The 27,579-nt window shown below is 36.9% G+C and overlaps 1 protein-coding gene across 1 annotated transcript in view; it reads right to left on the bottom strand.

Annotated features, from left to right (window-relative positions):
* CHM (CHM Rab escort protein) overlaps window positions 1-12,196 on the bottom strand; it is a 247,159-nt gene extending 234,963 nt beyond the window's left edge. Inside the window, 1 exon segment of the mRNA XM_039220144.1 lies at window positions 12,141-12,196. Coding sequence (XP_039076075.1) covers window positions 12,141-12,189 — 49 coding nt within the window. The 5' untranslated portion in view covers window positions 12,190-12,196.
* Window positions 12,197-27,579: the final 15,383 nt, after the last annotated feature.

The following is a 27,579-nucleotide window of genomic DNA, read 5'->3' as shown; positions in this document are numbered from 1 at the left end:
AGAGAGCATCCCAAGCAGGCTCCATGCTGTCAGTGCAGAGCCAACTGGGGACTCAATCTCAGAACCCATAAGCCAAAAGTAAGAGTCAGAAGCTTAACCGACTGAGCCACCTCAATGCCCCACAAAATTATGTTTTCACAGCAAAGAGTATCCCAGGTGAGCTCCCTTTAAACTTAATATTTAACTTGCGATAAAGAAAATAAAGTTTCTTTGTTCAGAACATATTTTATTGTGTGCCAAGAAGAAAAGTGAACTTTATTGCATTACTTGTAAAAACTAAATGATGAAAGAGACTGTGTACTCATTCCAAGAATGCTATAATCATGAAACAAATAATCTTCTTCCCTTATTTAAAATCCTCTCATGAGATCTAGTTTTTAAAAAGTAGAGAAAAACTATAAGCCTTATAAACTAAATTTGAAAGGACTTCTGAATTTGTTTGTTCAAGCCATACAATAGTCTATAAAGTAAAATACCTTCTATTTAAGTTTCAAATGTACTCTCATTAGGAAGAGAAAATTGGCTACATGTCATTTAGAAAACATTAAGAATAATTATTTTATCCTTATTAAAAGTTGAACAGTGACTGCATTAAATTTATTAAAATAGTTGAAGGATAAAGTTTAATTTAATGAAAGTTATAACTTTATTTCATTAAGAATTTAATTAGGGCTTCTCTTAGAGAAGGCAGGGCAATGAGCCCATGGATATACAGTCTGGAAACAGTCATCTGAAGAGCTCCTGAACACACAGTGGGAAGGTTATTTGTTCATCTCAGAGTAAGTCCCTAAGAGGCAGCATTCACAGAATGGCAGGTGCCATTTCCTTCTGTACCAGATGGGCTTAACAAATATATGTAGAACATTCCATCCTAAAACAGCAGAATTCACGTTGATTCCAACTGCACATGGAACATTCTCCAAAACAGATCACACAGTAACCCACAAAACAAACCTCAACAAATTCAAGATGATCAAAGTAATACCATGCATCTTGTCTGACCTCAGACGATGAAACCAAAAGAAAACCACAAGAAAAAAATCTGGAAAGACCACAAATAAATGGACATTAAACAACATGCTACTAAATAATAAATGCGTCAACCAGAACATTGGAAAAGAATTTAAAAAGTACATGGAAACAAATGAAAGTGAAAACACAATGGCCCAAAACATTTACGATGCAGCAAAAGTGGTTCGAAGAGGAAAGTTTGCCATAATAAAGGCCTACCTCAAGAAGCTAGGAAAATCTTAAATACACAACCCAACCTTACAACTAAAAGAACTAGAAAAAGAACAAACAAAACCTAAAACCAGTAGAGGTACGGAAATAATAAAGATTAGAGCAGAAATAAATAAAACAGAAAAAAATAAAAGATCAGATCAAATGAAGCCAGAGGATGGTTCTTTGAAAAAATCCTTAAAATTGATAAACCTCTAGCCAGACTTATCAAGAAAAAAATAGAAAGGACTCAAATACATAAAATCACAAATGAGAAAGGAGAAATAACAACCAACACCACAGAAATACAAACAATTCTAAGAGAAGATTTAAAAATTCTATGCCAACAAACTGAGCAATCTGGAAGAAATCAGCAAATTCCTAAAATATACAAACTACCAAAACTGAAGCAGGAAAAAATACAAAATTTGAACAGACTGATAACCGGCAAAGAATTTGAATACACACACACACACATACACACACACACACACACACACACACACACACACACACAACTCCTACCAAAAGTCCAGACCAGATGGCTTCACAGGTACATTCTACCAAACATTTGAAAAAGAATTAATACCTATTCCTTTCAAACCAGTCCAAAAAATTGAAAAAAGAAAACTTCCAAATTCATTCTATGAGGCAAACATTACCCTGATACCAAAACCAGATAAAGACACAACAAAAAAAGCAAACTACAGGCCAATATCTCTGATAAACAGAGATTTGCATCTAACAAAATATCACTAAACCAAATCCAACAATATAATGCAATATCATTAATCATGATCAAGTGAGATTTATTCCTGGGTTGCAAGAGTGGTTTAATATCCACAAATCAACCAATGTGATACATCATATCAGTAGGAAGAAGGAGAAAACCATATGATCATTTTTTTAAGTTTGAGAGAAAGCGAGCAGGTATACATGCAGAGAAGGGGCAGCAAGAAGGAAAGAGAAAATTCTAAGGAGGCATCACACTGTCAGCACAGAGCTCAAACCCACAAACGGTGAGATCATAACCTGAGCCGAAACCCAGAGTCGGACACGTAACTAACTGAGCCACCCAGGCACCCCCATAAGATCGTTTCAATAGACACAGAAGAAGCACATGTTCTCTCTCTCTCTCTTTCAAAAATAAACAAACATTTTTTAAAATATTTTTATTTATTTCTAGGAGAGAGAGAGAGAGAGACAGCGTAAGCAGGGGAGGGTCAGAGAGAGAGGGAGACACAGACTCTGAAATAGGCTCCAGGCTCCGAGCTGGCAGTCAGCAGAGCCCGACGCGGGGCTCGAACTCACGAACTGCGACATCATGACCTAAGCAAAAGTCGGACGCTTAACCGACTAAGCCACCCAGGCGTCCCATAAATAAACATTTTTTAAGAATTTTTAAAAGAGCTTAGAATAGTCCTTGCATATGTTTCAAATATTTGTTTAACAGTGTGTTGTATGTGCTAAAATTCTCTGTCATCTATTTGGCTTATATTCCTTATGCCAAAGTAATACAGTTCATAGAAAAATAAAGATTAGAACTCACAACTCAGTAAGTCATGGGAATGAAAGGCAGAGAGCATAAGGAACACAGTCCATGATATTGTAATAGCAATACAATGAGATAATTGGTAGCTACACTTGTGGTGAACATAGTGTAATGTATAAACTTGTCTAATCACTAAGTTGTACATCTGAAACTAATGTAACTGTGTCTACTATACTCAAATAAAATATTTTATTTAAAAAAGAACTCACAATTCAGCATCTTCCGAATACATCCTTTACCTGTAAATAAAGCCTTATTTCTCTATACTTTAGCTTGTGTAAACTTTTCCATAATAATAATTATTTTTTTATGTTTATTTTTGATAAAGGGAGAGAGACAGAGTGCAATCTGTGAGAGGCAGAGGGAAAGGGAAACACAGAATCTGAAGCAGGCTCCAGGCTCTGAGCTGTCAGCACAGAGCCTGATGTGGAGCTTGAACCCACAAGCAGTGAGATCATGACCTGAGCCGAAGTCAGATGCTCAACCAACTGAGCCATCCAGACGCCCCCAATAATTATTTTAAACTCATATACAGAAAAGTAGTTTGTGCGCCTGGGTGGCTCGGTTGGTTGAGCATCTGAATATAAACCTTGATTTTGGCTTGGGTCATAATCCCAGGGTTCCAGAATCAAGCTCTGCTTCAGGCTCTGTGCTGAGTGTGGAGCCTGCTTAGGGTTCTATCTCTCCCTCTGCCCCTCTCCCCTGCTCGCACTCAAAACAAAACAAAACAAAAAAAATTAGTTTAACAAATGTGCAAATGTAGATCACAGATATACGATCCAAACATTTCAAAGCAATATGAAATGATTAAAACTCCATTAACTAATAATCATTGTAACTCAATGAACTCAGTGTGAACACTAGGCTGGACAAAAGATATGTTAGAACATTACGTAGGAAAAAAAGTAGATGTTGGTAACTATTCTAAAAGTGATATAAAAGTGATATAAACCAAGTGGTATGACTTAAACTCTTGGTAAAATATAATGAAATGAAATACATATGCTAATTAAGTATTAATAATACTTGCATACTGGCCAAACTGCCCTGGACTCTTACTGGCAAACAATTTTTTATTTTTATTTTTTTTATTTATTTTATTTTTTTTATTTTTTATTATTTTTTTCTTTTTACAAATAGTTTATTGTCAAATTAGTTTCCACATAACACTCAGTGCTCATCTCCACAAGTGCCCTACTCCATGCCCATCCCTCCTCCCCCCCACATCCATCAGTCCTCAGTTTTTGTCAGCATTCAAGAGTCTCTCATGGTTTGCCTCTCTCCCTTTCCCCCACCATTTCCCCCTTCTTCTCCCCCTTGTTCCTCCGTCAAGTTCCTCCTAATCCTCCTATACGTGCAAACATATGATATTTGTCCTTCTCTGCCTGACTTATTTCGCTCAGCATAACACCCTCAAGGTCCATCCACGTTGCTACACATGGCCAGATTTCATTCTTTCTCATTGCCATGTAGTATTCCATCGTATACATAAACCACATATTCTTGATCCATTCATCTGTTGATGGACACTTAGGCTCTTTCCATGTTTTAGCTATTGTGGAGAGTGCTGCTATGAACATTGGGGTACATGTGCTCCTATGCCTCAGCATTTCTGTATCCCTTGGGTAAATTCCTAGCAGTGCTATTGCTGGGTCACAGAGGAGTTCTATTGTTAGTTTCCTGAGGAACCTCCACACTGTTTTCCAGAGTGGCTGTACCAGTTTACATTCCCACCAACAGTGTAAGAGGGTGCCCGTTTCTCCACATCCTCGTCAGCATCTAGAGTTCTCTGATTTGCTCATTTTAGCCACTCTGACTGGCGTGAGGTGGTATCTCAGTGTGGTTTTGATTTGTATTTCCCTGATGAGGAGGGATGCTGAGCATCGTTTCATGTGTCTGTTGGCCATCTGGATGTCCTCTTTGGAGAAGTTGACAAACAATTTTTTAAATAGCTTCAATATGATAATATGATGGCTCTCATAATCATGCTTTGGAAAATCACTATGTGTGATAGATTATCATCTTTTTACACTGCCTTTTAATAAAATTATTAGAAAAGCAAAAAGACAGTAAGTCAATCTTTCAGATTATGCCTATTGTGTTGGCCACAACTAAATAACTCCAAAATGTTTCCAATCTCTCTAGAATATTACACACACACACACACACACACACACAGTGTTTTAATATATATGTTAATAAAACTGATGGTGACTTTTAGCCTATTTTACTTTTAAAACCATTTATATACATAGCAGACACACCCTAACATTTTAGTTAAAAGACTGCACTGAAATTGAATAGCAGGTGATTTAGCATGAGTAACAGGTCAGTTATATGGAATTATAATTGTTTCTGTGCATTGGGATTTTATGTTAAACATGAGAATGTAAAGGTGAGCAGCCATACTTGATTTTAATTACTGCAGCTTGAGTTATCCAAAACATCATGAGAACACTTAGAGAAAATGACATGGGGCAAGGGAGATAAAAATGATGCTGCAGAGGGAACTCTGGTAACGGATGTAGCTCTCTCTGAGGGATTGGCTATGGTTTACAGGGAAGGATAAGCCTCTTCCAAAGAGTCTTCTCCAGAGTTAGAGAACTCCCTTTACTTTACTCAGTATTGAAAGCAGAAAAGACATACTTTTCCATCAATGAATGCCTGAAGAATTGTAAACCATTTTTCAGTACAGCAAAATCTTTAGGCCTTCTTTGGGTGTTTTTTTAATTTTTTTTTCATGTTTTATTTATTTCTGAGAGAGAGAGAGGCAGTGTGAGCAGGGGAGGGTCAGAAAGAGAGGGAGATACAGAATGTGAAGCAGGCTCTAGGCTCTGAGCCAGCTGTCAGCACAGAACCCGACGCAGGGCTCGAACCCACGAACTGTGAGGTCATGACCTGAGCCGAAGTCAGACGCTTAACCGACTGAGCCACTCAGGCCCCTTCTTTAGGCTTTCTTTAGCTCCTTCAGCATTCTTATACTGACAAGGAAGAGTTTCATACTATGCCCCAAAGAAGATAAATCTGTTCAAAATCTTTAGACAAAACAGGGGTGCCTGCGTGGCTCAGCTGGTTAAGTGTCTGGCTCTTGATTTCACCTCAGGTCATAGTCTCATGGTTCACGGGATTAAGCCCTACATCAGGCTCTGACTGACAGTGTGGAGCCTGCTTGGGATTCTCTCTGCCCCTTCCTTGTGTACTCTCTCTCTTTCTGTCTTAAAAGTAACTATTTTTTTAAAAGCATTAGACAAAACAAAATGACAAATCATGCTGACGAATGAAAAAAAATAAACAAACAAAAAACCTGTAAACCCACCAGATAAGAAATCTGTTAGAAATCGTAGCAATAGACACACAGAGAAAGGTCTTTCCTACCAAGGAATCAATGGGGAAGAGGGCGATGACTCAGACATCTGAATCTTTCTTCTGCTTTCCAAGAAAAGCCCTTCCTGAATGCATTCAGGTAGTAATAGTGATGATAAAAGCACCTTGAGATGGAATTATGGGCCATAAAAATCAACCATATTTTCTAAGTATTTACGAAGAATTTTATAGGAATATTTCATCGAATCCTCAACACAGCTCTGTGAAATTTATTCTCATGTAGAGATAAGAAAATTGAAACTTAGACTTTAAGGAATATGTATGAGGTAGCACAAGAGGCACAGCTGATTGAAACCCAGTCTGTCTCACTTCAGAACTACATTGTCAACTACATTGCTCAAATGAGACACATACATGTCAAAATCAATAAAATATACGGATGGTATAGCACCTGTAAAACTAAAGGACTTTTGAAATACTACTACCACTACTATTCATCATTATTTCATTAATATCCTCTAGACTTTAAGACTCTTTGCCCTGACCACCCTCAAAAATATGTATATAGTATATATGCATGCATTTTACAGTGATTTATTATACGTATATGAAATATTTGTTTCATACAACTATACTCATCCTTCCTACATGTAATATATTCTAATATACTCTACTATCTTTTCTTAATGCTGGATTAATTTCATGACCCACAAATAGGTAGCATCTTGCAATTACCATAAAAAATAAAACAAATACCAAAAAAACCCTCAGCTCTGGACCATAGGTGAATGTATGTTTGGAAATACAGAGAGGAACTATGAACATCCTGTCATGTTAGAACTTTATACAGCCATCAGGGAGAAGATTAAATAAGATATGTATGTAGGAAATCACTTAGCACAGAGTCTGGCACAAAGGGGTATTTGGTAAATATGTTTCCACGAAACCTCTTGCAGCACTACTATCCCAAAACATTTAGAGAAGTGAAGCTACACCATCACCATCATAAGCATATAGTCACTGAGCTGCCAGCCAAGGTTGATTTTTTGATTTCTAACCAACATCAAAGAATGGAAGTGTGCTACCTACATGTCCTTCCTGATAAAAGCGACTTCTTGTTTCCAAGAAAAATTTTTATGAGCCATTTCTTGATACAAAAATTTCTAAAGTATATTAAACACCGACTTGACTTCTTGAAAGGGCTAGACAGAATTTAGCATTTTCAAGGATGCAGGGTCATATTTATGCATACACAATGGTAAACTTTAGAACTAGTAGATAGGTCACCTAATTCAAATCTCCCACTTTATAGATGAACAAACTAATATCCCAAGAGGAGATGCAATTTGTCCAAAGTCACCCAATAAAAAGGTCAAATGATTCCCATTACACCATGCTCCCACATCTATTATTGTATTATGTCGAGCACTATCTAGCAAGGTAATCACAATATAGGGGCAATACTTTTTGTAATTTCTCTTATGTTACTTTTGTAATCTCATTTCTTTCCCCATAATCTTTACCAATAAAACTCCTAAATCAAAAAAGACCTAGGGGCGCATAGGTGGCTCAGTTGGTTAAGACTCTGACTTCAGCTCAGGTCATGATCTCGAGGTTCGTGGGTTCGACCCGAATAGGGCTCTATGCTGACAGCTCAGAGCCTGGAGCCTGCTTTGGATTCTGTGTCTCCCTCTTTCTGCCCCTCCCTCTCTGTCTCTGTCTCTCTCTTTCAAAAATAAATAAACTTAAAAAAAAAAAAAAAAGGATCTATGTGAGGGCAACTGGGTAGCTCAGACAGTTAAGTGTCCAACTCTGGTTCAGGTCATGATCTCCTGGTCTATGAGTTTGAGCCCCATGTAGGGAATCTCTGCTGTAAAGCAGGACCTGCTTCAGATCCTCTGTCTCCCTCTCTTTCTGCCCCATCTCGGCCCACACACATGTGTTCTCACTCTCTTTCTCTCTCTCAAAGATACATAAACATTAAAATAAAAGGGATCTATGTGTTTATCCTCTGCAGGAAAAATTTTAAGCTAGTCTATCCCACAGCCCATCTTAGGGAAAGAACTCCCAAAATATAATGTGTGTGGTGTACTTCAGAAAGAAAAGGGATGCAGACTGAATCGCTTTGTGATCTTCAGAAAGCAAGAAGAATGCAATGAAAAGCCCACACTGGTTTAAGAACAAACAGTTCTATGGATGTGACTGTCAAAAACCTCAAAAAGTCCCCCAAAATAGGCAATATCATAAACTTCACAAGGTCAGAGAATAGGTTCTCAATAAATGTGAGTTGAATACTCTGAAACATGAGTGTCTGTCACTACATAAACTGGTCCTAGGCCATTGTACTGTTTGATGTAGTCTTGTAAGTGTGTTTGTCTCTTCCCTTTCCAATTAAGACATGAACTGTCAATTATGTCTAATGACACCACCCAAATACAGCTTTTGTGGAAGTTGACAGCACTATATCTTCTAAATAGGATGTTTCTAATATGCTCTGAGCACACTAGAATTATTTCTAAAATAAGAATAAATATGCTCTAAGTAAGGGCCTGAAGAATTCCACTATGTAAGAAGTATGTCAATATTACCACAGCTCTCCTAACTTCCATCTTGCCTGCTCTTCTGTTGAATTGTTGGCTCTGATGCATATTGCAGATTACACAGGTTGCCTGATGTCACCTCCAGTGAGGTGTTATGTTACTGGGACTATTTTTAACCTGAAACCAATGATACTTCTCTATAACCCATAAAATTATCATTCCAGTGTCTTTTTAAATGGTGAAATGCCTTGAAAGTGACGACTGTGTACCCCAACTGAAAGCCACTTTCTAGACACATAATTTATTTCCAGTTTTTCCTCTCCTTTGAGACTCCAGTCAGCCTTCCTACCTTTTTCCATTTTCTTCTTTATTTTCCACAGCTCAAACACTTTATTTTATTCCTCTGCCTTTAAGTGCCTGAGAGATATTTCCTGTATTTTATGATCAAAAGGAAATGGACATAACTAAGAAAATATAAATAAAACTTTATCTTCCCATAATCTCTTCAAAACATGATCTTAAGGGGGCGCCTGGGTGGCTCAGGTCATGATCTCACAGTTCGTGGGTTTGAGCCCCACATCCGGCTCTGTGCTGACAGCTAGCTCAGAGCCTGGAGCCTGTCTTCGGATTCTGTGTTTCCCCCTCTCTCTGATCCTCCCCTGCTCGCGCTCTCTTCCCGACTCTCAAAAATTTAAAAAACAATTAAAAAAAAACATAATCTTAAGGAAAATCTTGTGATATGCAAGGAAAAAGGGATTTAAGTATTATCCACATATGAGTTTACTTGAAGCAATTGTCTCTTGACGACATAACTAGAACTAAATCTACTAAAAGAAAAATTACATTTCATAGCCTATTTCTTCATGTTTGTGATACATGCATGATTAATTCTGCTTCTTTCGGTAAAACTGAATCTAAGAAATGCTGCTTTTCCTAAGATTTACTCAAGTTAGTATTTAGTAATGCAAATCTTTTTAAGGCTACTTAAAGCAAACTATTTCAGGAAAGAAATATTCCAAACACATTAAAAATAATTACAATTACAGATGAGCATAAGGGAAGGGAAGCAAAAATAAGATAAAAACAGAGAGAGACAAACCATAAAGAGACTCTTAAATACACAGAGAACTGAGGGTTGCAGGGTGGGTGATTGATGGGGGGATGGGCTAAATGGGTGATGGGCATTAAGGAGGACACATGTTTCAATGGGCACTGGGTGTTATGTCTAGGTGAGTAATCACTAAATTATATTCCTGAAATCATTACACTAGACGTTAACTAACTACTTGGATTTAAATAAATAAATAAACTAATTCTGATTAAATAATGAGGGGAACTATTGAAGTCATTTGGGAAATGACTTTTAACCAATTTTTCCATTTTGACATACCTGAAAACAAAGCTTCGTAACATGAATTTATGCAATGTGCTTGATAAACTCAGAATATGTTCACCACTAAGTGATATGAAAAACTTTTAAGATTAACCTCAAATAAGTTCTTCCCATACTTCGAAAAATATTACTCTCACTGGACAAGTCTAAAATGAAACCTTTTTAAAATACACCAGATGCCACCTAATGCAATTTTCTGGATCATACACAGTATCTTCCTACCTCTACCATAACAGACTCTAACAGGATGAGCGTAGTTCATATTATGAACTGAACCAGAAAGCAAACTATTTGTTATAAGAATTATTAGCATTTAATAGGAATTAGCACTATTATCAATTAAAATTTGAATCCAGATAAGAAAAAATCTCTTAGTGATTTAAAAAAATTTAAAAACACCCCAAGTTCCTAGGTAACAAAAAAGAAAGGCAATAATATAGAATCCAAGTATGGTATTAACAACTATTCAAAAATGGATATTTTTCTCAGTTTCAAGATAGACTGGAGAGAACAAATGAATAGTCTATAGGCTCCTTCCAGTTCTCATCCAACATCTGTTCACAGCAGCTACAGCCAAGTTATCTGCAGCCATGCAGTTTTCAGGATGGGAATAAACATGTCTTTGCTGTCCTGAGAACAATCACCCAATTGCAACTACAATAAGAAGTTTGTTAGACAACACCTGAAAGGATATGTAGTTTAAGCCCTCTGTATTTAAATACAAGGAGAATGTGGCTCAGAGAGATTAAATGCCCTAGTTATAGAACACATATCTTTAAATACCTGCAAGATCTAGTAACAACTTTTCCCAATTATTAGACTATATTAGAGTTATATGGGTTAACTCTAAGGACCTGAACCACTGATTCTCCTTCTGAGATGGAATGGGCCTTTGGAAATTTACCATCTGTATGATATTGAGCACACGGCAACCTTTCTAAGGCCCCGTTTCCTCTTCTGTAAAGGGTAGAGAATACCTACTCTAACGAGGTTGTTGTGAGAATTACACACGACCTGTAGAGTGATTAGCACATCGATTAGCAAATAATAAGCATTCAAAACCATGTAGCTATAATTTTTACTCCGGCCCTGGAAACATGGCTGTTCCTACTGTTTAAGAAAAAAGCAAACTCCATTCATTAACACAACGGACAGGTTTTCATCCACCAGAGCTTCTCTGTCCTACCACATTCTGCAAACAGAAGAAAACCCCACTCAACCTATTTCACCTCATTTCAAATCCACCCTTTACACTGCTAAAAACAAAATACCAACTGCTGCCAAATTTCTTCTGCCAGAAGTTGTACGTTGAATTTGTCAGCTAGATATTGCAGGGGATTTTCTGGCTCCACCCAAAACATGGAGAATAAATAATGGGGAAACAAGGGGAAGATAAGGTCACACACCTGAAATGGAATTCATAGAAGCTTTTTCTCAGCTCATTTAGTTGTGAGTGGATACGTGGGTGTCAGAAAGCAAAACGCTATCTTTCAGCATCATGAAGCAAGTATAATGGCTACCTCAACAAAATACAATTCCCTAGGCTTCTGAACACAATAGAAAAGAATACGTTTCCTTGCCGTAGTAAATTATGCGCACACGGACAACAACTGAGCATCCTTCTCGAAAAACTGAAGGCTAAGGTGTATCCGAGCTGCAATATACCCTAGGACTACATAAATATATGTCTCGCCTTCCTACTAAAGGGCGAGACAAAATTATGGGGAATAATCACCTTGAAATCAACAAGGTGGGAATTATGTTATGCCAAAAGTCGTCTCCATTGATAAAGTCCCGACCCTCCATTCTCCTGACACGGCAAAACCCACCTCCCTCTAAGAAAATTACAGGAAGCACCCGCAACAACCAACCTCAGCAATTGACATCGACCAGATCGACCCCTACTCAAATGGCGCTAAATATCGTGGGTCCAAGGCGCTCCCTGGAGCAGCCAACTCGCGTGCTGACTCCACACTACCTCACTTCCTTCCAGTCCTCCCTGCTATGCTCAACCCCCGGCATTTCTCGTCAACCTTCGCGACTGACAGAAAAGGTAGGAACGATATAGACTTCCTACACATTTTTCGGGGAGTACCAGAGCCACACATACCCGTCCCTATTATGATCACATCAAACTCCGAAGGGAGATTATCCGCCATCTTGAAAGGAAACGTGTCATGTGACAATCGCGTCTGGAAATGAGATCAAGTCAGGCATTGCCCGGGTAGAAGGCGGAAGAGAAAACAGTGCATCCTGGATATTGTAGTTCTTGGGTGGCCGGTCCAGGTACAGCATTTTATTTGAAATATTTACGCAAATGTTAAAAGCTCAATTTATTTTCCAGGCTGAGTGCAGTGGCGCTTTTAGCCTAGAGGTTTGCGGTAGTAATGAGATGGAGATTTTCACTCTGCTAGCTAGAATAATTGTGGGAAAACCTGGGTGTCCCTTGACGATGAAGCAAGAAGTGGGATCTATGAAGGGTGGAGTGAAATTGAAAGGGGATTGCTCTATGAACAAAGGAAATTTTCATTCTACTCTTGAAACTGTTTGCCCCAGCGTGTCTGTACTTTCGTTTTGGCCCCTGAGGCATAATTTTTCGCAACAACACTTTAAAACTATATCCCATATCTTTTTTTTGTCTCCATGTCTCCCCAGTGAAAATCTACGAAAACCGTCTCGCCCCAGTTTCGCCAGAATGGAACCTAAATTGCGTCTGCATTTGTTCGAGTTAGTCCAAACAGCCACCCGGCAGTATATATTTAAAAAATTAGCCTTGCTTTACAGGAGCGAAAAAAGATATGAAAGCATAGTAGTTGCTTGATAAGCGTCTAATGATTCTGAATCTAGTTTTTTTTATACGTATGCAAGGAGTCCATACAAGATTCTTATGATAAGCTGCTGCAGAAATGATCAAGGTAAAATGGCCTTTAGAGTAAAGCGCTTGTATTTGATGAGGGGCATTAGGATTTATTGTGTAGTTATTTTACAAGAACTTCAAAATAATTCAAAGAAGAGTGCAGTACTGGACCTTCCCTTACACAACCTGTCTTCTAAATTGTTTGTGGTTTCCCAGTCACACTGCTGTTCTTCCAGCATGGGATGATCTTCCCATTCTCTAGCTAACATATCCTTAAGATTCATCTCAGCTTCTACCACCTCCTCCTTTTATGTCCTCCCTATATTGGGTTAAATTTCCATAGGTAATGCTAACATTCTGTCATAGCCTTCCATATTGCCCTGAAACTATTTGCATTTATGTTGGTTTCTATACAGTACACATATTTCCACATGTACAAAAATAGACACCCAGATATATCATGCCTAAATTATAAGACCCTCTATGACAAAGACTGTGCCTTATTTATCTTTTTACCTACTGCATCTAACATGAGCCTGTTGCTTGGTAGGAATGCCAAAAAGTGTTTGCTGAACTGAAGTCAGTTCTGACTCCCTTAATAGATGGTAAGTACTGTGAATACAGGGACTGACTCTTCACCTTTATATCGACCCACAACTATCATGTGTCATATTTTGAAGATGCTCAATAACTTTTTCTTTGCTAATCTTCCATGAAAATTCTTTAAAACTGTATTTTCCTGGGGTTGAGTTTTGTTTTGTTTTATTTTGCTGCATTTTGCCATTATCTTTAGCAATGTTGCACGTTTTATTAATTTATTTTATGGGTTATCTGGATGTATTGAACAATTCTTTTGTGATATGATCCTCTGATGAATGTTTTGTGTAAGAGATTTCTTTGAGAAGTGTAATGTATTGTTCAGTAAATCACTGTGCCATTTGCCTTGATATGAAAAGAAAGCTTTGAGTACTATCAGAAATGAAATAGACCTTATTTGTTAGATCTGTGAGACTCTTAATACCACCAGTGGAAATGAAAATTAATAGATTTCCCAGAGTAAACACAGGAAACTTTCCAAAATCTCCTGTAACAGTAAGAAGCTATGGATGGGTGGTTAGAAACATGAGAAATTAAGGTAAACTAACTTACTTTGGTAATTATGTGTACACATGTGTATATATCTTTTTCAATATGAGTATATCTAACTTTCTTTTTTTGTTTAATGTTTTATTTATTTCTGAGAGAGAGAGAGAGTGAGAGACAGCGTGAACAGGGGAGGGTCAGAGAGAGAGGGAGACACAGAATCCGAAACAGGCTCCAGGCTCTGAGCTGGAAGCACAGGGCCCGACATGGGGCTCGGACCCACGAACCGTGAGATCATGACCTGAGCCGAAGTCGAACGCTTAACCAACTGAGCCACCCGGGCGTCCCAAGAATATCTAACTTTCTATGGATTCAGAAATTTTCTAACAATTAGGCATACTGTGAAGACACCACTTACCATTTCATTCAATTTTCCTTAAATATTTGTTGAATACTATGTGCAAAGCACTGACTTAGATGCTGGAATTACAGCAATGAATAAAACAGACAAAAACCCCTGACTTCATAAAGTTTACATCTAATGGGGTATAAAACAAAATAAACAAGTAATTACTCTGTCATGCTAATATTCAAATATGTTTTGCCTCAAATATGAAATCCCTTTTATTCTGAAGCTAGAAAACAGGACCCTCCGAAAGATAAAATTGCTGGCCTATATTTAGCTGTCCTTTCTCTATCACACACTCTCTGAACATAGAAAAAATTATTACATTAGAAAAAAAATTAAAGCCTCTGCGTGGAGAGAGGTTCAAAATACCTTTTCTTTCAAATGTATTTTTATAGATCTTCTGCAAAGTAAAGACTAATATAGGAGTTGATAATGGCAATAAAATAACATGAAGCAAAGCAGCTCAATTGCTATCCTGTTATTCTAAGGACATCTATTTTTGAGAACTGAAATATTTTTTTTGGATAATCACAGTACACTGAGATGATGGATACATATAGACTTACACTATTAAATCACTATCATCTTAATTTTGTACTTAATAGTTTTCTGAGTTGAAAAACCATGATTCCCTGAACATTTACGTTGTATTCAGAAGCTTACTTAACTGTGCAATCTGATATATCAAATGTTTATAAACTGGTAATTTAATGGTCTCTATCCCTGGCCTTTCCTTTGACCTCCAGTTCCACATATCCAACCTCTTACTCAGCATCTCTACTGAACGTGTCCAATACTGAACTCCTGAACATTTCAGTTAAACTCCAAAATCTCTTCATCCAGTGTTCCCTACCTCAGAAATAGTACCACCTTCTAGTCAGTTACTCAAGTCAAAAACTTAAGAATCATCCTTGATATAGCATTCTCTTCCACTCTTAAACCAACTCATCATCAATTCTTGCCATATCTATTTCAAAATTCTACTGTAAATATACCCACCACTCAATCTGGACTGCCCCCATAATATCTTGCCTAGACTACCTACAGTAGGTCCCAGCTGGGTCCTTCATATATGCTTACTTCTCTCCAGTCCACTGTAGAGTAGAATAAACTTAAAAATTCAAATCTAGGGGCACCTGGATGGCTTAGGCATTTAAGCGGCTGAATCTTGATTTCTTTCAGCTCAGGTCATGATCTCACAGTTTGTGAGGTCACGCCCCGCACTGGACTCCACACTGTCAGCACAGACTGGGATTCTCTGTCTCCCTCCCTCTCTGTCCCTCTGCCCCTACCCTGCTCACACTCTCTCTGTCTCTCGAAATAAATAAACTTTAAAAAATGTAAAAGCTTTTTTTAAAAAATTCCAATCTAGGGGCACCTGGGTGGCTTAGTTGGTGGAACATGTGGCTTTTGGACTCAGAGTTGTGAATCCAAGCCCCATATTGGGCATAGAGATTACTTAAAAATTAGATCTTAAAAAAAAAAAAAATCTAATCTAATTATGTCCTCTCCTGCCTAAAATCCACATGATCTCCATCTCCCATAGAGTAAATCTCCCATTACTCCATTTAAAGAGTAATCTCCCATTACTCTTTAAAATATACTCCAAAACTTTAAGCATGGTCTAAAGTCCCTGCTGAACTCTCTGGGGTCTTCTCATACCTCTCACCCTTCTCTCTCTAAGCTCCATCCATATTGTCTCTCCATTTTGTCTGAAACACCATGCTCCTTCCTGCTTCAAAGCCTTCATTCATGTTTTTCCATATGCCTGAAGTATACTTTTGTCCTTCTTCTCCCTTTCTCATAGCTTAATCCTACTCATTTTGCAGTTCGTTCAGAAGATCACTTTCTCTGGCAAGTCTTCATCTAATCCTCAATCTACCATAAGTCTCCTATCATCCTATACTCTTCCTTTGTTTAACTTTTCATGATTGGAATATCAAATTACTTATGCAATTTATTTAATATCTGTGATCCTCCTAGGAGGTGAGTTACACAAAGGCAAGGGCCATGCCTGTATTGTTCACCATTATATTTCTAGCACATCATTCACTGCCTAGCATATAGTTGGCACTGAAAAATATCTGCTGAAATCCCACTTCTGGGTATATATCCAAAGCAAATAAAATCACTATCTCAAAGAGATATCTGCACTCCTATGTTCATTCCAACATTACTCACAGTAGTCAAGATATAGAAACAACTTCATTGTTCATCAACAGATGAATGTATATATACACATAGGTACATATATATTTACATATATGTAAAGGATTATTAATCATCCCTTAAAAAGACAAATTCTGCCACCTGTATTTTTTCACTTAATATATTTAGGAGATACTGTGTTCTCAGAACCTATAGGGACACCTCATTTTTAATGCTTTCTTATAATTCCATTATATGATTATGCATGATTTACTTAATATTCTTCTATAGATGGATATTTAGTTTTTTTGCTACTACAAATGATACTGCAATGAATATATTTTTCTTAGAGAGAAAGTATAGAATAATGGTTATGAGTTCAGACTTTTGGCCAGACTTCCTAGGTTGGAGTACCAATTTTATCACCTACCAACTGAATGACCTCAGATAAGTTACTTAACCTCTCTGAACTTCAGTTTCCTCATATGTAAAATGGCAACAATAATATTACTTACCCTCCATGGGGGTTATAAGGGGTAAATAAAGTACTTAACACTATATTTGACTGGTGGTTAGCACTCAATAAACAGTAGTGGTAGTAGTAGTAGTAACAGTAGCAGTAGCAGTTATTGTGAGCCTCTGGGAGATACCGACTTTCACCAATCAGACTGGCAAAAATGATATTATTTGATAGCATACAGTATTAGTAAACTTCTGAGGGAGCAAAGTCACTCATACAGTGCTAATGGAAGTGGAAATTGATACAATTTTTAGAAAGAAATTTGGCAGTATTTGTCAACATTTTAAATGTATATATTTGGTGATTCAGCATTTTCTCATTTGAAATTCATCCTGCAGACTAGGGAATTGTTTTATTCATATTTGAAATGATGTGACACCATATTGATCATTTCAGTATTTTTCTGACTTTTGGGTTTTAAATTCATGTGACCAAAAAATAACCTTTCATGTTAGTAGTTATTTTGACATGCAGAATATATAAGTTGTTCTTAAATAAAATACAAATTATCTCCCTCCATAACAGCTTGGGAATGGAACATGTAAATATATTTAAGAAAGGCTTATATAAATTCAAGGCTTATATAAATTGTAAAACTTAGTAGTATGAGGATAAGGATCTTTGTTCACTGACTCCTAAGCATCTAGAAGAATGCCTGTAATTGAATAGGAGGTTAATAAACATTTCTTGAATGCTAAAGGAATGGAGATCTATAATAATCCTCTATGAAATCCCTTTTAGTGCCATGGTCAGCCTTTTTCCCAAAGTGTATTCTGGGGAAAAGTAATTCTGTAGGATGTTAATAAGGGTTGCATTATCTAATACAATTAGAGATCAATGAAAGTCAAATGGTTTCTTTACTGGAGGATTCTTCAGATCTTTTATAATAAATATACATGTGATCTATGAAGATTTTTTAATCACCTTTAAAAATGTAGTATAGTTGACAAAATAACTTTTAAAGCATAGAACATACTTTGGGAAACACTAGGCTGGACCACTGTTCTGACTCAGAATAATATTTCTTGTGTTTTCATAGATGATGTTTTTGTCCCATCATCATTAAGACACAGCAAAAAATTTTCTAGGAGTGGTAATGGGACCAGATGGACCAGAACTATTACATACATACTCTTTCCAAATGTCAGTGTTACTAGTACTGTTTATTATCCAGCAGTCATATAATTTTACACACCCATGTGTGCACCCATATAAACACACAAATTCAATTCACTTCCATGGAATCTCATTCTTGCCATATTGTAAACAACCAAATTTATCACTGATCTTCTAGTATAAACTAAAGTAAGAGTGCCATATAAACCATCGAAACTCTGAGTTCTTTAAGTTTACAAGAGCTTCTTAGAAAATAGTTATGTCTGCATGAATGTGTATTTCTTAACACTGTGAAAAACAAGCATTAACAGTTAAGGAAGTAAATTATCAACTTCTAAATACAAGTTCCAGACTTACAAAGGAAAAAATCTTAATGAAGAACTAATGTTTGAGCTTGCTTTGAATTTAATTTTTTCTGTCTCTTACCCTGTGGTTGTAGTGGTAATAAAAATTAATGAGCACAAGAATTCTGGACAGTAAAACATAGCTGGAAGTGGAGAAAATCTAGTCTAGTGGAGAATAACCTGAAACTACTCAAAGTTGTACTTTTGTGAGCATATACACTCTTTGAGGAGATTTATAGTATACACAGTTGAAGTCAGCTTGGACTTTTCCATTTCAACTGTGTACAAATATTATCCCATCATATTATTTTCTGTTGCATAAAATTCAGGTTCTTTGAGTTCATATTCATTTCTACCTTTCAGAGATAATCAATGTTATGACAGCAATTATTTCCACTGTATCAGAAATATGTTTTAAGTATGATTTTTAGTATCAAAATGATTGTTTGCACTAACTATTGTATTTGTCAGCTTATTCAATACAGAAATATTCAGAATACATTGGTATTTTTTTCATTGTCCTTGCAAAACAAAACAAAAAATTATGAATAATTTGGTGGGAATTTCATGAATCTTTACAGATAGACTTGCTGTTCTTCTTGTAGTTGTTTAATTGTAATGTCATAGTTATAGACAGTAACATACCAAATTTTGCATGGATGAATAGGACATTCAATAAGGAAGATTTAATAGAGTAAATCTAATAACTGAATTAAACATTTTCTGCATAACAGACCACAAAATGGGCATTTATTCTACCAGCGGATCCTTGACATTAGAAGTAAATAGAAGTGCATACCAACATAAACTGAATAGTCAGTGGCCTTATTGCAAAGTTTCCCTACATTTTGTTGTACTAACATCCACTTAATTAGAATTATATAAACATATTCAAACACACATATTGAAAAGATTAAGTATAAACATTTCATTTGCATTTCATCATTCAATAAATTAATTTGTTTTATTATCCTCAGAGTTTGAACATAGTAAATTTTGTGTATGATTGCACAAAGTAAAAAATTCAAATATATGTGTGGGGTGCCTGGGTGGTTCAATTAGTTAAGCATCCGACTCTTGATTTCAGCTCAGGTCATGATCTCACAGTTTGTGAGTTCTAACCCTGCATCAGGCTCTGCACTGGCAACACCGAGCCTACTTGGGATTCTCTCTCTTCTTCTCTTTCTGCCCCTTCCCCACTTGCACATGCACACATATGCGCTTACTCTCTCTCTCTCCCATTCTTTCTCATAAATAAAATTAAATTAAATTAAAATAAATAAAGAATAGGGTGCCTGGGTGGCTCAGTCAGTTGTGTCTGACTCTTGGTTTCGGCTCAGGTCATGATCTCACAGTTCATGAGTTCGAGCTCCACATCAGGCTCCATGCTGACAGAATGGAGCCTGCTTGGGATTCTCTCTCCTCTTTCTCTGTGCCCCTATCCCACTCGCATGTGTGCTCTCTCCCTCTTTCTCTGTCTCTCAAAATTAATAAACTTAAAAACATTTAAAAATAAAGAGAAAGAAAGAAAGAAAGAGAAAAGAAAGAAAAAACACATGAAAACTGCAATATGGAATGGTCTCACATTTGAATTATATTTGATTTTTCATTTTTCATAAGAAAAACATTATTTTTCACTAAAATGTTTATTTATTTTGAAAGAGAGAGATAGAGAACAAGTGGAGGACGGGCAGAGAGAAAGAGGGTAACAGAAATCCCAAGAGACTCCACTCTGTCAGCATAGAGCCCAATGCAGAGCTTGAACCCACCAACCCTGGGATCATGACCTGAGCCAAAGTCGGACATTAACCAACTGAACCACCAGATGCCCCAAATAAGAAAAAAAAAACCCACCTTAATTTAAAGACATATTTAATCTCAGAAGGTGAATTATTCCCCCCAAACTTGCTGACAAAACCTCATATCAAAATGGCTATTCATAGTAAATTTTTCAAATAAATATTCTATACTTTGTACTAATAGTCTTTCCTATTACTTGTATTTTATTAGTACAGTTTTTTTTACTATAATGCATTCATGTTGTTTTTCAATGCAAAAGCATTTTTAATTAATTAATCTTTATCAGGAAATAATTAAATGACCTAAGATTAGGAACTTTTATTTTCTCTAATCCTCAAAGATAATGTTTTATTAAGTCAATATATGACTCAAATCATTAGGAATAGAATCATCTCATGTTTGGACTAACTTTGTGACAAGTTTGACTCTGATGAGGTCACTTGAACCATATATTCTTTATAGGTACAAAATAGGAGTGTGGAAAGAAATATATTAAATACCTGCTAAAAAGCAGGAATTCTCTCTGTATTTCTGTAGTACTAATGTCTACCACTGCCAGTATACCTTCTTATGGATACTACCCCTCCTTCCCCTGCCAAAAGGCAGCAGTCATGTTTTAAATGCCACATGACTTCGAGCCTCTAACCATAGTTGATTGGAGAACAAGGAATAAAGCTGACCCAAGAGAAACCATGGCTTGGAAAGATTTATGTCTAAATTTGAAGCCTGTTTTAAAAAGATAACCTGAGCCAATCAGATTCCCTTTTCTGGAAATTCTAAATAAATGACATAGAATATGCAGTATAACAAAAGCCAAAACAAACTACTGGGATTTGACTTCATGTAAGGTGAGGTGGAGCAGCCATGTGTAAGGCATCCATCTTTTGTATGTACATAATCAAGATAGGTTCCAGAGGAAGTCAACTGCTAAAGAGAAAGGAGAGTGGAGGAGATATGGAGAGAGGAGTACAGTTGCCATGAGAGCAAGAGTAACTTCCTGCCTTTCTGAGAGAGGAGTGGTGATCTCTGACCCATGAAGATCAGCTATGTTTTGTTTTATTCTTCAATTCCCATAAATTCCAGTGTATCCTTACAATAACACCCCATTTTTTTCAGGTAGCTTGGATTAATATTGAGACCAAAAGAGTTTCATTTAAAAAAATTTAAAGTGTCATGTAACCAAGAACAAAGTAGCACACAGGCCCTATAAAATAAGAGACAGTTACTAACAGTTCCTTGTAAACTATTTCTATACCTGAAAATTACAGCTAAAAGAGGTTTTTAAATTATTTTTTTAATGTTTATTTATTTTTGAGAGAGACAGAGACAGAGTGTGAGCTGGAGAAGGAGAGAGAGAGAGAGACAGAATTCGAAGCAGAATTCAGGCTTTGAGCTGTCAGCACAGGGCCCAATGCGAGACTCAAACTCACGAGCTGCGAGATCATGATCTGAGCTGAAGTCAGCCACTTAACTGACTGAGTCACCCAGGCACCCCTGAAAGAGGGTTTTATTAGCACTATCCAAATGCTGGAAATATTAATTCAAATCTAAATAATGATCAAGAAATCACAAGACGAAAACATATTTTAAAAATTAATCTAACCTTTGCCTTCCTTCAATTCATTTCATATCCAAATTACTCCAGGCAGCTGGAAAAAGCTATTTTTATTTTTAAAACCTCTGGGGAAGTGTATTTCATTCTTTTTTGCCCACTTATTCATGGTTAGGAATCTCTATAACTGCAATATTGGTTTCTGTAATTTTTAATGTTAAATTCGTAGTACTAAGTGATGTATTAGAATATTAACATGACATCATGGAATGATTGAAAATAAAACAACTAAAGCCAATTCATCCTAGCATTCAAACCTCCATACAATGCTCCCAATATAAGCATGGTATCATATGGAGTCTGTGAGAAATGCTATATATTATATATAACTACCAAAACACATGAAAGTAGCTGCATTAATGATGAAACCTCAATTTCATTACTAATTACTCTACAGTAGTATGCAAATTAGAAGTATTCATCAAGATAGGAAAATTAAAACTGTGGCATCCAACCAACCTCCAAAATGATATCAATGGACCTCATATCCTTGCAGTCATGCCCTTGTACAGTCCCTTGCCACATAAAATCAGCTGGCCTGTGTACAAATAGGATTTTGTGGAAATGATGGAGTGTGACTTTAGAGGACAAGTCATTTAAGACATTGCAATTTCCACCTTAATTTGTCTAGGATCACTTGGTCTGGGAAAAGTCAGCTGTCAGTTCATGAGAAATTCCAACAACTCTTTGGAGAGGTTTATGTGGTAATAGCTTTTGCACAATACAGCAGAGAAGCAAGGCCTCTTGTCAGCAGTCATGCAAGTGATTGAGCCATCTTGGAAGTGTATCTTTCATTTCCAGTTAAGACTTTAGATGACTACAGCCTCAGCTGTCATCTAGATGACAACCTCGTGAGAGACCCCAAAATAGAACTACTCAGCTAAGCTACTCCTGAATTCTTGATTCATAGATACTGTGAGATCATAAAAGCTTATTGTTTTAAGACACCAATTTCTTCCTTTTAAAAAAATTGTGTAGTTCTTTACTGTTTATTTATTTTGAGAGAAAGAGACAGAGAGAGAGAGAGAGAAAGCAGGAGAGAGACATGGATAGGGAGACCTAGAGAATTTCAAGCTAGCTTTGTCCATGCTGTCAGCACAGAGCCCAACACAGGGCTTGAACCCACCAAACTGTGAGATCATGACCTGAGCCGAAATCAAGAGTTGGAGACTTAACTGACTGAGCCACCCAGGTGCCCCTAAAATACTAATTTCTTAGGTGGCTTCTTATTCAGCATTTGGTAGCTAGTAGAAAAACAGCACTGTAATCTGATTTCAATCATGCTGTCTCATGGAGAAAACTACCACTGCTACATCCAAGAAATCTATGTCCCATCCCATGCCAAATGTTTTAGTCAAATCAAGCCCTAATCTAACCTTCCCAACATTATATACCACTACTCTTCTACTACCTGTACTCTAGTCCAGCAAAACTGGTCAATTCACTGTTTCCTGAACATTTTTATGTCTCCATGTATTAATTAATTTTTCCTCTCACTGGAAAGCATTTATTTTTCCTATATTTATTGTAAAATCACACATTTCCTTCAGAATCCCTCTCAGCTGCCGCCTGCTTCATGCAAGCTTTACTGATGATCTTTGAAATTGGATGATATATCTTCTTCCATTTAAGCCCTATATTATTGGAGACTATTTTCATTGCAAGTGACAGAATCCCAACTCCGACTAGCTCAAGCAAAAAGGGCATTTACTGGAAAGGAAGGTGGCAGTGGAATAGGAGAACACTAAGCTTGTGTCATCCCATGAATACAACTGGATAACTATCAAATCATCCTAAATGCCCCAGATATTGATCTGAAGATTGGCAGAACAAATTCCAAAACTGAAGGTAGAGAAAGGCCACATCAAAGAAGGTAGGAAGTGCACAGATGCAGTTTGAGAGAGGAATGATTCATGGCTGCTGCAGTGGGGAGGGAGCCACAGTTCCACAGAAGGGCAAGAGACAGACTAGCACACAGTGGGGTGTATGGGGGGAAATAAATCATAGCAACTTGCTTGGAAACCATAAGGGGCTAAATTTTGTGAGTTCTTGCAACCAGTGAGGGTTAAAGCCTGAAAATTTAAAGGTTAGCAGGCATGGTTTGGATAGAGCATGGAGGGCATTGAGGCTGCTCTTGGAGAGAATGCAGGGCAAACAGCCCATGGACATGCAGCATAGAAACAGCAATCTGAAGAGTGCCTAGGGCACACAGTGAGAAGGTCATTTGCTCACCTGAGAGTGTGTCCTAGAGAGGCAGCATTCATGGAGAGACCCCTCTGGGAACAAAGGAACTGGTAGGTGCCATTTGTCTCCCCCAGCCTTCAGCATAAGCACAGGACCACCTGCGGGAACCCCCACAGAGCAGTTACTCACTACCTAACTTGCTTACAGCAAGCCCTACCTCCCACACTCCAGGAGAACCACACTTGCCTCAGTCCTAGCATGGCTGGCCCCCTGACCCATAAAACAAGTTTAAACATCTGTTTACAGCTCATATCCTGACTCAGGAAATTTGTAGAGCCTTGGTTCCCACATCAGTGGCAACTGGTCTCATTTCACAACCAGATCAGAGCACATCTGGTAAGACTGCACCACATTTAGGCTAGAGACCCAACACTGCCCATAATAAGCAAAGAGAGCCTCTGCAAACGACTGACCTGAAGGATAAAGTAGCCAGCACGAAACAGCAGCATGCATGCAGCACATATTGGAGACACCCCTGGCGCACCAAGACTTAGGAAACATGAGACACTACATGGCAGGACACTATAGGACCTCTTCTTCATAAGGCCATTACCCTGAAGAATAGGAGATGTAGGTGACTTTCCTAACACAAAAAAGCAGGATCAGAAACTCGGACAAGAAGAGAAGACAGAGTAATTTCTCCCAAATGAAAGAATAGGACAAGTCCATAACCAGGACCTAAGCAAAACAAATACAAGTAATATGCAAGATAGACAATTTAAAGTAACGATCATAGATACTCACTGCATTTGAGAGAGAAATGAAGGTCATCAGTAAGGCCCCTTACACAGAGATAAGGAATAGCATAGCAGAGTTAAAGGGCTCAATAAACAAAATGAGACACATGACTGATGGAATGAACAGCAGTCTGGAAGATGCAGAGGAACAAATTAATAACCTACGGGACAGAGTAATGGAAAATAATCTAGCTGAACAAAACAGCAAAAAAAATTATGCAAAATGACAATAGACTTAGGGATCTCAGTGACTCCATCCAGGGTAATAATATTTGTATTATAGGAGTCCCAAAAGAAGAAGAAGAGAGAAAAGAAGACATAAAATTTATTCGAAGAAATAATAGCTGAAAAATTCCCTAATCTGGTGAAGGAAACAGATACCCATATCTAAGAGGCACAGAAAACCCCAACAAATTCAACAAAATCAGGTACACACCAAGATACGTTGTAATTAAATTGACAAAATATACGCATAAAGAAAAAAAAATTAAAGGAGCAGGCAAAGGAAGACAGTAACATTCAAACAAAATATCATAAGATATCTGATATCTAAAAATATCACTGGATTATTCAGTAGAAACTTTCCAGGACAGAAGGGACTCAAATGAGATATTCAAATTAATGAATGGGAGGGGCGCCTGGGTGACTCAGTGGGTTAAGTGTCCAACTTTGGCTCAAGTCATGATCTCACAGTCTGTAGTTTCGAGCCCCGTGTCAGGCTCTATGCTGACAGCTCAGAGCCTGGAGCCTGCTTCAATATTCTATGTCTCCTCTCTCTTCCCCTGCCCTACTCGCTCTCTGTCTCTGTCTCTCAAAATAAAGTAGAGACATAAAAAAATTTTTTTTTAAATAATGAATGGGAAAACCCCAATAATACATAATCTAGCAAGACTATCATTCAGAATATAAGAAGAGATTAAAAGTTCCCCAGACAAACAGAAATAAGAAGTTAATGACCAGTAAACCAGCCCTACATAAATATTAAAAGGGGCACTTTGGAAAGACCAAAAGTGACAGTACAAAGGTAGAAAACACAAAAGCCAAAAAAAAGGAATATGTAAAAAATCAGTCAAGGAAATTACAAAACAAAAGGATGTAAAATATGATACCATATACCTAAAACATGGGAAGTTGAGGAGTGAGAATGCGTTCAATTTAAAAGACCACCAAATGAATATAGACTACTATATGCAAAAGATTTCATATAAAAACCTAATGGCCACAAAATATCAAAAATAACTAATGAATATGCAAAGAATAAACAGAAAGAAATCTAAATATATCACTAAGGAAAACCAGAAAATAATGCAAGAGAGAAAGACAAGAAAGAGTCAGAGAAAATCTTCAGAAATATTCAGGAAAGAATAAAATGGCAATAAATACGTATCTATCAATAATTACTTTTAATGTAAATAAGCTCAACAATCAAAAGACATAGGGTGACAGGACGGATAAAAAACAAAACCCACTTATATGCTGCCTACAAAAGACTAATTTTAGACCTAAAGACATCTGCAGATTGAAACATTTATCATGCAAATGGACTTCAAAAGAAATATGGAATAGAAACACTTATATTGGACAAAATAGACTTCAAAACAAAGACTGTAACAAGAGACAAAGAAGGACACTATATAACAATAAAGGAGAAAGTCCAACAAGAACATATAAGAATTGTAAATATTTATGCACCCAACATGTAGCAAGCAAATATATAAAAAGTTAATAACAACTGTATAGAAAATAATGGGTATAATACAGTAATAGTAGGGGAATTTAATGCTCCACTCACATCAACAGACAATCATCTAAATAGATAATCAACAAGGATAATGGCTTTGAATGATACACTAGGATGGATGGATTTAACAGATATATTCAGAACATTCCATCCTAAAACAATACACATTCATTTCAAGTACACATGAAACATTTTCCACAACAGATCACATATTAGCCCATAAACTGTCCTCAACAGGGGTGCATGTCTGCCTCAGTTCATAGAGCATGCAACTCTTGATCTTGGGGTTGTAAGTTTGAGCCCCATCTTGGGTGTAGGGATTACCTAAAAATAAAATATTAAAAGAAATAAAGCCTCAACAAATTCAAGAAGATCAAAGTCATACCATGCACCTTTCTGACCACCATGCTGTGAAACTAGAAATCAACAACAAGAAAAAATCTGGAAAGACCACAAATACATACATGGAGGTTAAATAACAAGCTACTAAACAATGAATGGGTCAATAAGGAAATAAAACAATAAAAAAATCCGTGGAAACAAATGAAAATGAAAACACAATGATCCCAAACCTTTAGGATGCAGGAAAAACAGTTTAAAGAGGGATGTTTATAGTAATATAGACATACCTCAAGAAACAATAAAAATTTAAAATAACAACCTAACCTTACACATAAAGGAACCAGAAAAAGAACATAAAACCTAAAACCAACACTGTAAAGGAAAAAAAAATAAAGAAAAGAGGGAAATAGACTTTATAGACACTAAAAAAATAAAAACAAAAAAACAAAAAAAAACCCAATAGAACAGGTCAATGAAACCAGGAGGTGGTTCTTTGAAAAAGTCACTAAAATTGAGAAGCTTCTACCCAAAATTACCAAGGAAAAAAGAAAGGACTCTACATAAAATCACAAGTGAAAGAGGGGAAATAATAAGCA

This window comes from Hyaena hyaena, unplaced genomic scaffold (assembly GCF_003009895.1).
Source record: "Hyaena hyaena isolate Hyena2069 unplaced genomic scaffold, ASM300989v1 scaffold_865, whole genome shotgun sequence".
NCBI classification, from domain to species: domain Eukaryota; kingdom Metazoa; phylum Chordata; class Mammalia; order Carnivora; family Hyaenidae; genus Hyaena; species Hyaena hyaena.
Note: the sequence above shows the minus strand (reverse complement) of the source record. Positions and strands in the feature narration are given on the sequence as shown.